Below are 16,228 nucleotides of genomic sequence, written 5' to 3'. Positions count from 1 at the left end.
CACGCCAAATTTGAAATTTATATATACATATGAGAGTTAAAACTATAAATATTTATATATTAGAAATAACGAGAACCCATAGAGCAAATTTTATATAATATAGAGTGAATTATAAGGCGTTTAAGCAATTAAAATCTGATATGGCCATATCATGGCGAAAAGGTCGAAGATAGATTATGGTAGCTTGCAAGACGTCACCGTACCCGAGATTGTGGATATTTGATACGCATTGTATACGATATTTTATCTCCAACATAATGGCAGACGATACATTAACGTATATTGATGACCAAAATGAGCAATATAGCAAAGTATGAAAACGATCGGATAAGAGATAAGAGATATAAAAATTACCACTAACACGAAAACCATGTGAAATACAAAGGAGGTATGTAAAAAAGAACATAATTAAATTTTAACATATAATACTTGGGGGAGGCTATCGGCATATTCTTAAACATATTAAGGTTATCGGAAATTACAATATTATTGGGAAGACTATTCCAAACTGAAACCACTCTGTTTGAAAAGAAGGAATCTCTGGTCAATCTATTAGATTTTTATTTTTGAAGTCTAAGCGAGTGACCTCTGAGGTGAGTGTTTTCATTGAATGTAATAAGATTGGACATATGACATTTATAATGATTATTTAGTATTTTAAAGACTTGGATTAAGTCGCCTCTTATTCTTCGCGTCCCCAGTGTAGTGAGATTCGTTCTTTTCAATCTTTCGTTATAAGAAAGTTCAGAAGGAATTTTTGTAATTCTCCTTTGTAGCCTTTCGATACATAGAGTAAATATAAATAAAACAACGAATGACAATGAACCAACCCCAGATTTGCTTCTTCACCTTAGCCCAAAAAATAATGATCGAATTAGAGAGAAAATCAGGGCAATCGTCTGTACAATCGTAGAGACGGTATATTCGGGCAATTGTACCATGAAATGAAGTATTGTTGTTAAAATTTGGTAGATAAAATAAGTTCGAACCGAGTATTGATATTAAAATTAATATCTGCTACAGCAGATGTCTCAGATAGCACCATTAACTATTTTACATAAGAGTAATAAATCAAAAACTCTTCTGCTATGAGACAAACTTATAATCTTAAAATGTGAGAGTCTGTCTTTATAGGTTGGCAACAATCAAACAATACCAGCGATATGGGATAAATGACGAAGAAAGCGCTTCTGAACAATTAAAATTTTAATTGTAATTGTAATATTTTATAACGCCCAAGTAATGTTTATTTACATTTATATACATACATATGTATATATTTAAAATTTTTAATGCAAAACTACATCATCATTCACAACCTTTCGTCATACGTTAATGAAATCGTTGCTGCCGAGACTGAATGTGATATTTTCCACCTTAGTGAGCGTAAATTGTCGGAAATTACTCTAACCCATTTATCTGGTAGTCTGCGCTCATCATTGTTTTCATGATTGATTGTGATTTATGAGTGAAATTTTGATTAACTCACTTCCATTTGGGCCTTACAGCAGCGGTTTCCAAACTGGGAGGCGCGCCTCCCAGGGGAGGCGCGGACTATTGCCAGGGGAGGCGCCAAAACTTTTTAATAAAAAAATAATTTTCATACCATAATATCTACAAATAAATAAAACTTCATATCGTAGCTTAACAGTAAAAATTCAATGCATGAATGTTTATTTTTATGTTTCTTTCATTTTTATATATACGTTTAATTCCTATAAAAAATTATCCGGAGAAGAAGATTTAAAAAATTGCGCCTTTGCAAACGCTCTGTTTTAGCTAAAGATGCCCATTTAATTGCATATGTTCGATATGTCGCGGATAATAATATATTAGAAGATATATTATTTTGCAAACACATTCTTGGGAAGACCACATCCATTGAAATTTTTAATATAATAGACAGTTTTTTTTTTAAGAAAACGACATAAAGTGAAATAATTGCGTTGTGAACGACATAAAATAATAATTGGACTGTGTACCGACGGAGCTCACTCAATGTCCGGACACAAAGCAGGTCTTAAAGCATTGATCAAAAAGAAAGCACCACATGCTATCTGGACACACTGTATGATTCTCAGAGCAGCTCTATTGTCAAAAAATATGAGCGAGGAACTGAACAGCATTTTTACAAAAGTTATAAAAATTATAAACTACATTAAGAATAGTCCTTTGAGAGCAAGGCTGTTTGCAAAGCTGTGTGCTGATATGGAAGCTAATTATACCTCACTTTTGTATTATTGTGAAGTTCGCTGGCAATCTCGTGCAAAAATGATTCTAAAGGATGTTTGAACTCAAAGAAGAAATAGCAACCTTTCTCGAAGAAAACCAACATGAAGAGGCACATTTGTGGACGAACGATAATTTTATTGTTAAACTTGCCTATTTGGTTGAAATTTTTGGAAAATTGAGCGGTTTAAATAAATCAATGCAGGGATCACAAATACACCCACTTGTTCAAAAAGACAAAGTAAAAGCTTTCATTAAAAAATTAAAGTTATGGAAATTAAATTTACAAAAGAATGGGTTGGATAGGTTTTCACTTTCCAAAGATTTCTGGGCCACAGCCAATATTGAAGCAAGTAAAAATATTTTTACGGACCACTTGGATGTTTTAGTGCTGCATTTTTCCAATTATTTCAAAGACCTTGATTTTTCAAAGTTTTTGTGGATACAGAATCCATTTAACTACAATGAAGAAGACGAATTTGAGCTGACAACCATCGAAAAATAAAAATTGATAGAATTATCATGCGATAGCTCACTAAAACAAAAGTTTCAAAATGAAACCATAATTAAATTTTGGATGAATCCTAGTGGAGAGTATGAATCTTTGTATTGCAAATAAATGCAAGTGCTGCTACCGTTCGTAACGTCTTATTTATGCGAAACGGGCTTTTCGGCACTAGCTGCAATGAAAACCAAATATCGAGCCAGGTTAATAGTCGAAAAGGAGTTACGAGTGGCACTCTCCATATTGCCCCCAAGATTTGATAAACTTTATAAACAACAACATCCTTCGCATTCAATGTTGATGTGTTAGATGTAGTTTAAATAGTAATTTAATATAAAAATAAATATATGTACGTGTTCGTATAAATTTATGTTATAGCAAAACCTTTTTATTATTCTGTCTATTGTAGAGTTCAGTATTTTATTTTTAAATAAAGGTTTATTATTTAAAACGTGTCTATATTATTATATCTATTAAAAAATAAAAGGTAGGGAGGCGCGGAAAAAAAAATTTTTTTTAGGAAGGCGTAGTAGCATAAAGTTTGGAAACCGCTGCCTTACAGGGATGTTTTGTATTTGTAGTTGTTTCTTACATATTTATTGAAACTGACTGTAGGTGCAAGGCATTCTTTATGCTATATTTTTTATTTGATATTTTTACTTTATCTGTTATTATTAAATGCTATTTTTTATGTTTGTGTATGGATGTATTTATGTTTATGTTCAAATGTATTTTTTTATGTATAATTGATGAGTATATTATTTTCGTAATGTATTCATTTATGTTTAATTGTTATTTTGTTTTTTTGTGTTATATTTTTTGACCATTGTGGCGCTTTAGGAATTCCTGTTATGCCACAATGGTCTGTTTAGAATAAATAAATACACTGCTTTACATTCGTCTCTGTTTTGAGCCTCTTACCTATCTCATTCCACTCATTTTTTTATTTCATCCACCCATTTTCCCTGTGGCCTTCCTTACACCCTTTTACATTCTCTCAGGTATCATTCGAGCACTTCTTTCATCCATCTATCATCCATTCATCTAGCTACGTGACCCTTTTATTGCCATTTCAATTTCTGAACTCTCACCATTACATCAACCACCTTTATCATACTTATAACCCACGTATTCCATTCTGTATCTCTCCTTATCATGCCTAGCAATCAGTATTCCATACTTCTTTAAGTGCACTGAACCATATGCAGCATTCTGGCGTTGACTGCCCAAATTTCGCATCCAGGCGTCATCACTGGCAAGACAAATTGATCCAAGATCTTTTTCTTCAGGGACAGTAGCATTTTAAATTTGAATACGGCATTCATTCACCCAAATGCACTCCATCCTAATTTAATACGTCTCCTTATTTCCTTTTCTTTACCACCAGATATGTCAATGATTTGACCAAGATAATGTAGACATATTGACGCCATAAATAGATTAGTCAAGTATTATTTGGCAAAGTTTCCAGTAACTTTTATATTTACTTCAAAGAGTACATGGACTACTTGATGAATCATACCGATAATTTATCCATAATCTAGCCGTGGACATATTCTAAAAAAGATCAATGAGTTCTTTGATGCACTACTGCTTGAAAATGTATGTATGATCTTCGGCATATGATCCTTTTCCATGAGTACTTAAACGATTTTGGTAGCCGTAAAAAAATAATATGCCATTCATTTTGAAGGAAATTGTTTTATACAATTTTCCTAACTGCAAAGAAGTATTTATGGTGACCCTAAACATGTGTATTACTACTCTTTCCGTGAAATCTCTTCTCTTTCTCATGCCGAGGGCGCCATTCGCACACGCGCGCCTCCCACAGGGCGCCAGGCTCGACCACGTGGAAATAATGTATCATGTGCGACTAATAAAAACCGCTTCACTATGCGAACTTTCCCGTCTATTATTGGTCGGGTGAAGGGATGGAGACTGGGAGGGTGCGATGGTGAAATTGGAATGGTGGGATGAGGATTCGCCTCAGCAAATTTTCGCGTTCCTCCCGAACTTCGACGAAGAGGGGGAGACGACACTGTTCATGATAATAATCCGCGTATACATACATACATATATATGTATATGTACATAAGGCTCCATATTGTTCAGAGAGTTGTTCATTATTTGGCGGTTAATTCTAAGTGGGTAGACGGTTCAAAACTTCGATAAAATGGCAAACTAGTCCCCCTCTGAATCGGAATGCTTGACTTTGCCACTTTAAGTTGAGAAGTATGTATTATATATTTTCATGGAGAATTTAGCCAGTGTATTCCCATTGCCTTCAATAAGCAATATTAATTATTGAACATGAAGATGCTTGTTTTGTTTATATTTCTATGAAATGGTTTCAATAGTGAGAGCAGATATTTATATTTATATTTAAATTTAAATTTAAATCTTCTAAATCAATATTAGTATAGAAATTTATGTGCATATCAGTGGTGTGCCGTGATTTTTAAAGCAGCGGACTAGATATGGACAAAAAACTATATAAAATATATATTTTCAATTTTTGAATTGTCTGTCTTGAAGTGATGAGTGTAATTTTTCATTTTTGTGCTAGTAGCCTTCCTTCCTTAATAACATCTTATTTATCTTCAAAATTCAATCTTCTGAATGACTTATCGAACAATTGATTGATAATAATGGAACATTTCAAGGTCTCGTTATTAATTTTTGCGCGCTCCTCATTAATTTATTAAGAGCCGAGTGAGTACCTTGCCATATTTACACTCAAAAATTTATGTGTAAATATGTATGTAGTATTTTAACAAAACAATAGTTCAGAATAATGATCGATAGACACAAATGAGAATATTAGTGAAAATTCCATAAATGCTTGAAGAGACGAGTAAGCCAAAGATGTTTTCTCTTCGACAGAACGCCTATATGTACAAACAAATTCGCCAGTACCGCGAAAGGAACCAATTGAGACGGCGAGTCCGTGTAAGGGAACGACGTGGCGGACCATACCATAACAATCCACTATCGCTACCACTACCTAGGGTAGGGCCGATGCCGTTTTATAGACTTCGCTAATCGGAGTGAACAATATCAATATGGATAACAATTTGAATTGTTGATATTTTTAAATTTTAGGTAAAATATTTTAGGGGACTAGCCTAATTCCTCTATTCCAATGATGGCACGCCACTGGTATATATTTATGAATTTAGTCCAAGCAAAAAATAAAAATTTTAATATTTTTGATGCAAGCTATTCTAAAAAAAAAAAAACATATTTTACGTTGATTATTTAAAAAAATAACTTTTATCAATTGAAAATTTAATGAAATCGGTTTGCTTATAAGCTTTGTACATAGTTCTTTTGGCTATTTGCTTATAAACAGGTGTGTGCAAAAATAAGTAGTCGAAAAAGGGAGCTGCATCCATAAACTTTGTTTTATTTGTACGCATTACTCTGTAGCAGAAGAAGAATAAAGTTGAATTTTATTGAAGCAAAGTTGTTTGAACTTCAAAAGAAAACTTGCATTAAAAGAACAAACGGAAGAAAAGTTAATCGAAAGAATGCAGCGGAATATTTTTGAGCATTGGATAGCTTCAATAGAAGCGGTACCTATTTTTGGGTACATAAAAGTTAAATTGAAATATGCACTCAATTTCGAATTACATAAAATAATATACATATGTATGTACATACATTATTATGCCAGCAGCATCGCTCGGTCGTTAAGCTTCTGCCTAACACTGAGAGGCGCCGGGTTCGATCCCATGAGCTGACCTCCATTGAAAAGAATTTTTGTAGTGCTTCTGGTCAGCCCTGGAGATTTGTGGCTCCAGGTCGATCGTATCTTATCAGAGTTTGCCAATTTTCTCTGATTTCATTTTTGAAACGTTTTCCGATTAAAAATTGGCCAAAAACCTACCTAATATATCACCACTATTTGAGTATGATTAATGTACAATAAAATTGATGTACAATTCATAGATGTCTCGTTAATTTGCGAGTTTTCAGTGTCTCGTAATTCAGCGACTTGTATAATAAAAATGCTGTTTTGTTTGTAATTGGCCAGGAAGACGCATTGAGGTTTACCTGTAAAGCCTTCCTGGTATAAAATGTAATAAAATAAAATAATAATAATAAGAAATAGCTTACAAAATTATTTTAAAAATAATTAAAAATCACTTACAAACAATAATGTCATATAAAACTACGATTTTGTTGATATTTTACGAGCGAACCGTGACAGGAAGTCTTCGGTAAATCATCGAAGATTTGCTATCGAGAAGAAAAGTTGTAAATCTATGGATTAAACCCCGCGACGAACTTATCCACTTTGCGAATCTTTTTGCGATTTGAGTCGACCCGAATTAATTTCGCTTGACACTTTGGGGAAACTTGCCTTATTTCTCAAAACGAATTAAATTACACTCAGCATCCACCATATGGCCGGTCGGGGTTTACAAATTACAACCAGACGTGGAGCCCCCGAAACGACCACGGTACAATCTACTCGCACTACAAAATTTAACGACCAGACTTTAATCACTCACCATTTCTATCGGATTCTGCAGAATCTTCGACATAACAGTGGCAGCCAACGCACAGGGCCGCCAACAGCAGCGCTATCAGATGCATCCCTGAATGGATCATCGATCGAAGAGCGTGCTAGTGGCCGAAGCTAGTGTAAGCGTGCCTCCAAATGGGCCCATAATACCACTGGCCGCGTCGAATCGCGCTCGTTCACACTATATTTTTCACCGACACACTTTAAGCTTGCACTCTTGCGAATCACTCACGTCTGCGCAGAATCTGGAACAAAATTGAACGATAGTTTAGCTTTTGTTGATTATATACAATGCCGATGGAGATTGTTGAACTGAGGATGCCGAAATACTAATTACGATGCACACACGTGGTACGCTACTGCTGCTCTGTTTACCAGCGGAACATGCTCCGTTTATTTGTTTGGATAAACCGCTTATATTGACTGGAAGCCGACACCTATGTATGTAGTTCAACATTCTCATCTCGGGCAAGTTTACAGTCGTTAAATCTTAACCCCCTTTTATTTCGGCACTTTTTATGCGACATAAATTATCACGGCTACTGTGAATACTCAAAAATACTTCATACGTAGTTAAAATAAATTATGTAGAATTTTAATTGAATTAATAAATCACAGCAGCTATGTACTACTACTATATAAAAACTTTTATGAATAATACGAACACTCTGATAAAATGTGTACATCAGATATGCGACACTTTTTTGGGTCCATATACGAAGCGATATGTCGTCACATTTGGTTGAACAATTTATTCTTGCAACAAGCTGGTAAATACAAAATACATAAATGGTAGGCTATAGGTATTTTATTTATTCAAAATTTTTCTTCATAATCAATTTTATCACGATCAAAACCCCTTTTATCAACAGCAGTATAATTCTTATCAATGTGATCTCAAAATTGAATTTGATCACAAGGTTATTTAATTTTAATAATATTGCTACCAGGGGGCAGCTCGTCCTAAGGAGCGCTGGTGCGATGAACCCCAATCAAAAATAACAAATTAATATCAATATACTAGCACTAAAATAAACGAAAAACACTAAAATTGAGTGGGCGTTTTTAAGAAGTGCGTATTCTACACCGATAAATCATATAAGCCGCTATATTTAAAAGTTAAAAAGTCCAATTTTCTTCATTTCAAAAAATATTTCACTTAAAATTTAACATAACGCTTTACATATAACAATACTTAAAAATATTGGTGGCCTGTAATACGTTTATTCTGCTTTTCCAAGATTCTGGACATATCAAATTAAAATAAGTGATAGTAATTTGTGAATGAATTCAAACAGAAATAATGGTTTTGGAACTGAAAATTGAACTTCCACAACTTCCAATTATAACGGCTCAAATGGTAGGACAAAAGTACATTCAATTATTCTCGCCGAGCCTGATGCGTAAACGATTTCTTTCAAGTGTGGGTTTTGTTTTTCGTTCCTATTGAAAAAATATCCGTACAAAATATCATATAAAAACCAATGAGTGGGAATGAGAACACTCAAGTATTCTTGACACATGGCTAAAAAGGCTAAAATGGATTAGCGCTCCAAAGTTCTGATTTTCACGATTGGTTCCGAATATCTCCAGTAGTAAAATCTACGACATACAAATCGAAGATATTATCATTGATTCATAAATACCTATAGCTTGTTCCTCAAAAACAAAAACTACTAATTCTTCTCCAATACTATATATGCACATATATAGATTTGATCGACTCAAACTCGAGCATCTCCATTGGGAAATATAATACAAATATTCATGTCACTTTCCATCCAAAAATCAGAGATGGATTTACAATATAATATATTGTAAATCCATTGATGAATCATTGAAAAGTAGACACATATGTATGTACATATGAAATGTTCAATTTAAAATGCGTCAAATATAAATCCCATATAGTAAGTGTCGGCATCAGTCTACGTACATCCCATACAATACGTTTTATATCCATATATGTACATATCTACTGATATTTTCGATCAGCATCCCCATACATGTTATATACATGTACGTCTGGATCGTAGTGGCAATTGAGCCGAAACTGAATCGCTCCATGGGAAAAATTGCCAGGAATAAAGTAAAGTGGAAAACGTTGCGGGGGAGATTTCCATTTAATGGCATATGAACAATTGACTATAACGGCGCCGAATATAAACAACACATAATGGAATCCGCATTTTATTATACCAACCACTACCTCTAACCAAAGAGTGGGCGGGTACATACATTCATATCTACACACACGAACGAGCTTCGTTCTTGAACTTACGAATGTACAATTTAATATCTGCTTGTGTGCACGTAAAGTTAAATTCGTTAGGGTGTGCTGGAGAAAAAGCGCGTTAAATTTATACGAGCTCGAAAATACACGGCGAAAGGGTTCACGAGCTCTCTCAGTTTAATTAACTAAAATACGTATTCGATTTTATATTGGGATTAATCCCGGTCGCTTGGCGATTCCGAGGATGTTCAACACCCACACTCATCTCGATTATGATCCTGGCCTTCCACAATGGTGTATGCATGTAATAGGTAACCACACCAGTGAAGCAAATTATTACCGTTCGAATTGCTTAAGTGGCTTGTGTGACACGCGACTTACACGCTTAATAGACGTAAATTTGTCACACTAACTAGTTGCAATACGTAACGTATACGCTTACTACGGTTTTGAAATTTAGCGATATTTACCTCTAAAATGAGACCTTTACCTCGTCAACGATATCCGCAACCGCGCGAAGGATTTCTGAAAGCAGAGTACATATGTACATATCTACATACATATGTACATATCAAAGCAACACAACAACTATTTGAAACCAGCAACCAGCAGCGTGGACTGGTGGTAAGCATATTATGCTTTCGAACAGAGTGGTCATGGTTCGATTTCCACTAGCAGCTGCTGGCCAAACCTTGGTTTGTGACTCCAGGTTCATCGTTTCCTATCAAAGTTTGCTAATTTTTCTAATTTTCATTGATTCAGCTCTTGTAAATTGGCATCTCCTTTCCAATATCTATATTCAGCTTCTTGAGTTTTACCAATTTGTAAAATAAGATGTCACTGTGGATGATGTTTGTATGGATTCGCATTGTGTAAATGCTTGCATTGATTGTATTGCATCTGAATTAGTACACTCGTCGCTTTGACGTGATTTGTAAAGTTGAGTGTATGTACATGTCTATTCGATTGAAATTAAAAAAAATTGCATTCTAAGAAAATATACAAAAATGTTTGACAATATAAAATTGCTAATATGCTGCTACATTGATGTCAAGTCCTGAATGACACTGTAACCTAAAGATTAGGTGATTGATGCTCTTCGACTATTGGTTTACTAGCGGTGAACACCTGATCTTGCATTCGTGCCAAAAAAAGCCTTGCCGTATGAATAAACCGTATACAACAACCAATGGGGTCTCGCGACCCATCATCCAATAAGGTTTCGCGACCCATCAACCAATGATCGCTCTGTGCTGAGAGTACACGCTGTGTATAAATATTCTATGGATCTATTCCGTGCTTCATTCGGAGCTGAATCGTCAGTGTAACAACAATTCACTACTTATACTACTACTAATGCTATATCTTTCACTGCGATTTAGGAAACTTCTCTACACCTCCATGCTACAATACTAAAAAATATCAACTATAGAGTACACACATCAAATAACATCAAATAAATACCAACACATAGTTATCGACCGGTTTTTTCTAGTAAAGATTTGATTTTTGCCCTTCGCCCTTTATCATGATCATTTAAACCCCTACAACATGTTTCCATTCATCTCTGTTTTGGGCAACTCTCATCCATCTCATCCCACATATTTTTCTAATTTAATCCACACATCTGCCCTGTGGCCTTCCTTGCACCCTTGTAAATTCTCTCGGGTAGCATTCGAGCACTTTTTTCGTCCATCTATCATCCGTTCTTCAGGATATGTACGCGATTCACCCGTTGCCATTTTCAATCTCTTTACTCTCACCATTATATCAACCACCTTTCTCATACAATGTTCCTTAAATGTGAACATGTTGTAATCCGATGTAAGATTTAAGCAACTTATAAGTATGTTCAATTTCGGCTACGACTCTCGACTTTGACTCCGATTTCAAATCGAGCCCAAACTTCGATATATTTTTGCCGATTGTCCCTATTATGAAAGCTTAAAATTAATTTAAATATATATTTTCATTTTATTAATATTATTTATTAACGACTCTGACTTAAAATCCACGACTCCAATTATGAATCTATTGTCTTAGTATATGTACATACATATGTACATATTCTCTTTCTATTCTGGATAAAGTTAAATCAATTCATGCATCACACTTTGTAGAGTTCAATACGATTTTTTCTATTTATTATACAGTAAACACAAGTCATTTTCATTTGATGAAATCATGTACTCACTTACCTATGAATTATGTATAAGTATAATACTAAAATTACATACAAATAGGATTCAAATAAAGGCCCACCGTGCTCGTATACAATTTAATCAAAGAATGCACTCAATCTACATCTATTTCGCATATAAAGTGTTTGCTTTTGATCATGTATGCCAATAAATTTAATCCCATACCGCCATTCAGTATCGTCAATAAAAATTCAAATCTTTCGATGGACACGCTTTTACGTGGCGAATTTCCATACAGAGTCAACAAAGCGAATAGAGTGAAGACAAAAATAACGGACAGAGTTAACTCCGCAAGCAAAATAAACAAAAGATCATGTAAAAAGGCGTAGCGAACTATCCGCGTGATATACAGACGTTCAGCGACACTAAAACTGTCCCACGGCAAAAACCCACTTTAAAAATACAATTTGTACCCATAAATTGCACAAATTGTCCGTTCGTATACATCTACGTAAAATTCAACTATTTTACATACAAACTAAACCGTAGGTTCACACCAACGTAAACAAATCCGAACACAACTCAAACTCTATGATCTATAACGGAAGCACAATACGTATTTATTACGGAACGTTCTAATATGAATATCAGAAAGGTACACACATTCCAGAGCACATTTTCAATCTGAACAAAAGGATACGAGATATTAAAGCCGACGTCTTAAGCAAATCACAACTTCAAAGGAGCAAACGCAGCGTGCCTAAGCCAGATTTCGTACGAAGAAATTGAAAACGCCAAGAATAGAGAGAGAGTGAGAGAGAGAGAATGCGGTAAATAATATATGCACCAAAACATCATGGATGAAATTTAATATAAAACAGCATGAAAAAAACACAGTATCTCCATACAACCAGTATTGCAATCAAATCAACGGTTAAAATGAATGACACTCATACACGGATCGCTTTAAAACTGTCAGCCGTTCTCAAACTTTTATTTTAGTGTACACACTGGAATGGCAACCGTTTCTTTGCAAGTTTACTCGAAAGAGCCAATTTGAAATTTAAATTTTTAAATTGCCAACTCGTTATAATGAACGAGCCATACATATATGAATACACTCGAGAATGTATGCGAGCCCTCTTTAATCAAGCAGCTTTAATTTCGCACGTTAATTCTTATGTACAAACTTTAAAATTGAACATTAAAAATAGAAAATTAGTGAACTGCATATAGAAAGCGCAGAAAAACTCTGTATGTATAGTCGGCGCTCAAAACTTAGCACTATTAAAATAAAAACATAATACCGCACATGATAGTCTCGAATAATGTGTAAAGTATATAAAAAAGCGTTGAAATTATTAATTTACACATAAATTAACTGAAAGTACGTGGCGTAAATATAAAATCAACACTGCTACAACTTCAAAGTTAACCCAAAGCTAATTATGATACCTAAAATCTATTATAACATTTAATCAAACGGAAATGTGTAATTTTCTCAAGTTACATATATTAGACTAACATAAAGTAAATTTACAATATCTTAGCCACTTCGACTTCGACATAATATAAATATAAAAATAAGATATATGTACAATTGTGGGAGGGGGGTGAAACGTATGTGTATTAACAACCTTAACTAATGAAACTATCGCTCATAAATCAACTGTTACTTCATTATTCAATACGGTGAAATTAACTACACAAAGGGTGACTTTGAGGTATCCTACCCCAGGCCAGTTAAGTCTTAATGAGGTTGTTTGTATATCATCATCGATGTATATTACGTTCGGTGAATGCGTTTATCGTTACCTATCTCCTGTCTCACATTATCATATGCCTAGATCGTTATTCATTTCGGTAGCAGTGGATAGTAATGTTAGAAGAGCGGTATGGAAGCTGACAGAACCGAGCTATTAGTGGTCCAAGTTGTGGAGCTTTTAGTGTGCTTTTTTCTTCGACATTAGCTTCTATTTCTGTACGCGTGTCCCTACTAAACATACGAGACTCGAATCCGAACGAAATTCTCGATTTTTTTCACTTCGAAATCTTTCAGTCGTTAATTCGATGGGGCACCCGTCCTTGTTTTTCTACAATATTCTCGACTAAATTACAAGTCGACGAAAGCCGGAAAATATAACGAGTGTGATAATCCACCGTACTAATATATCGTCCCACGCGACATTTTTCCGTATTTCGAACTTGGCAAACCGCGACGCTCGCTGCGAAATTTCTACGCAAGATTCGTCCGGATTAATGAAAATTTAGATACGTAAAAACGAACGTGATTCAATGTAATTTATTTTTTCTGCCGTGTTCATTCATCAGTTGTGAACATATTTTATCGGTATTAAAATGTATTATTAGAACGTTTAGCGAACGCTGTTTGCCTTCCGAAAGTGAATGTTTACAAGCCCTGAATGCGTATTCGTTGACGGATACCACAATCGACATCAAAAAATGTTTATTTAAAATTCGCAATCTGTATGTAAGATATTTATCGTATTTATTTAACCCTTTAAATTCTAATTTCATTTTATCCAAACGTACAATTAACTTCAAACGAATATAACTACTAATAGCGCTGAGCAACAAAAAAATTACCAGAGCGCAGACTCATCAATCTATATTATATTTGACCCACTAAATTCGAATATGACAATGATTTTGATTGGCTTCTTCTCGTTTACGAGATATATGTAAGTATTTAAAAAAAATGCAGATTTTTGGCTTTTGCAGTCTTCAACTCCAAATCTATGTAGTATTGCTGTATCAAAAATGAGTATTGAAATCAATAGTCACATATATTTTTCATAGTGATTGTGAGTTTTATTGCTTTAAAATACCCATAATTAATTATTTAGCAAATTTTAAAAATCAAGAAATACTGTTTTTAAACACTTTTTTTTGTAATATAATGAGTATACTTTTAAAATTCGCTAAATAATTAATTATACGTATTTTAAAGCAATAAAAAACTTCAATCAATAGTAAAAACATCTGACTATTTATTTTTAATACACAAGTATACCACAGTGTCTTCACAGGTCACTCCAATATGACACTGTGGCCAGAAAAATTGATTTAAATACTTACTTTTGTCACAACAGTAGTATATTTTGAGTTTAAGACTTCAAAAGCCAAAAATCTGTAAATATTGCGTTATTTTTTTAACGCTCATATCTCATAAACGAGAAGAAGCCAACAAAATAATTGTCATATTCGAATTTAGTTGGTCAAGATTAGTAGATTGTTTAGTTTCGGTACCAGTATATTAAAAGTGTGATTTTTTTTTTGTTGCTCTCTGTAATTTAAATACATTTTATAAAAGATACATTTAAAAATAAAATTTTCTATAAAAGATAAATATGTATATTTCAATAAATAAAAATAAATTATTTCAAAAAGGATGAAATGTTGATATTTTAGTTTTTAATTTACAAGTCGCATCAGATAAGAGATGAATGCTCGCTTGACAAAAGGCCATAACACATGTGACGTTTAATACCCGGCATATAAATCATAAATCACGGCGTCATATCGTCTCAAAGCCGCAAAGCACATCCGTTTAATCCTTTAATAAAATATAACCAGTTCAAATTTAGAGGGAAAACTTCAAAAAGCACAATAACTCTTTGATAGTTATTAGACATTTTAGCTCGAGCTTGCAGAGTCGTTGAATCTTGACGATCGGAAGATCAAATTTTTACTACTCGACAGTATCTTTGAAGGTAATATTTCAAGAGCACAACCACTCTGAAGTTGTTTCTTGACATTCCACTTATGATCTCGCGTTACGAGCTATGAAAGCTCCCGCGATAAGGAGTTAAAGCCCTAAAGCCCCGCGGAACGTAAAAAAGCGAACGTAACAAAACAAATTGCGTCTTCACATACTAAACGCTTCGTTTCGTTCTGAAATTAGCTCGCCGGTCTTAAAATATGCAATTTTTTGTATCAGCATATCACATTATCATAATCCGACGAGTTTAAGTACGCCTTGTAAGAGCTTTGAAGTTGTAAAAAATACTAATAATAAAAAAATTGAATCGCCCCAGTTAATGTTTACATCGGAATTGAATGTGTTTATGCGAAAAATATTATTACGACTGCGAAAAACATATCCTGTAGTGGTTTTGCATTATGGTGATTTTTATTACGTCAAATATAGAAACTTTACGTCAATTCTGGCGATACGTTTTGGCAAGTGGCTTCATTTCGAATGATTTTGAATCGAGTCAAATGGAATAATCTGCGAAGTTTATGCCCGAACTGATTGGAATCGTATTCGTACCTATTAAATTGAAAAGCTTTTCATAACATTTGAAGTTACATAGTGCTAAAATTTAATAAGCTACCCAACATCATGAAACTATTTATAATAATATTATACGACTGAACATCAATATTTTACTATATATAGAACAATATACAAAAACATTTGCATGAATTGTCTAAATGTATTATATCATTTTGATACAAATCAGTCAATATCCATACGAGATAAAAACGCGTATGTAGGATATACATATGTATAATATGTACATGTTTATATTTTTGACCTATTTGTCGGAATCTGTTTTGTTTTA

The 16,228-nt window shown here is 33.8% G+C and overlaps 1 protein-coding gene across 1 annotated transcript in view; it reads right to left on the bottom strand.

The window, feature by feature from the left end:
- Nucleotides 1-16,228, bottom strand: part of side (motor axon guidance molcule sidestep) — a 225,977-nt gene that overhangs the window by 202,719 nt on the left and 7,030 nt on the right. The window contains exon 2 of the mRNA XM_077440907.1: nucleotides 7,252-7,510. Within this exon, the coding sequence (XP_077297033.1) occupies nucleotides 7,252-7,351 (100 nt within the window). The 5' untranslated portion in view covers nucleotides 7,352-7,510. The remainder of the gene's footprint in view (nucleotides 1-7,251; nucleotides 7,511-16,228) is intronic.

Source organism: Arctopsyche grandis, chromosome 11, assembly GCF_051622035.1.
Source record: "Arctopsyche grandis isolate Sample6627 chromosome 11, ASM5162203v2, whole genome shotgun sequence".
Classification (NCBI taxonomy): Eukaryota; Metazoa; Arthropoda; class Insecta; order Trichoptera; family Hydropsychidae; genus Arctopsyche; species Arctopsyche grandis.
The sequence above is the reverse complement of the archived record's forward strand: the minus strand, read 5'-3'. Positions and strand labels throughout refer to the sequence as shown.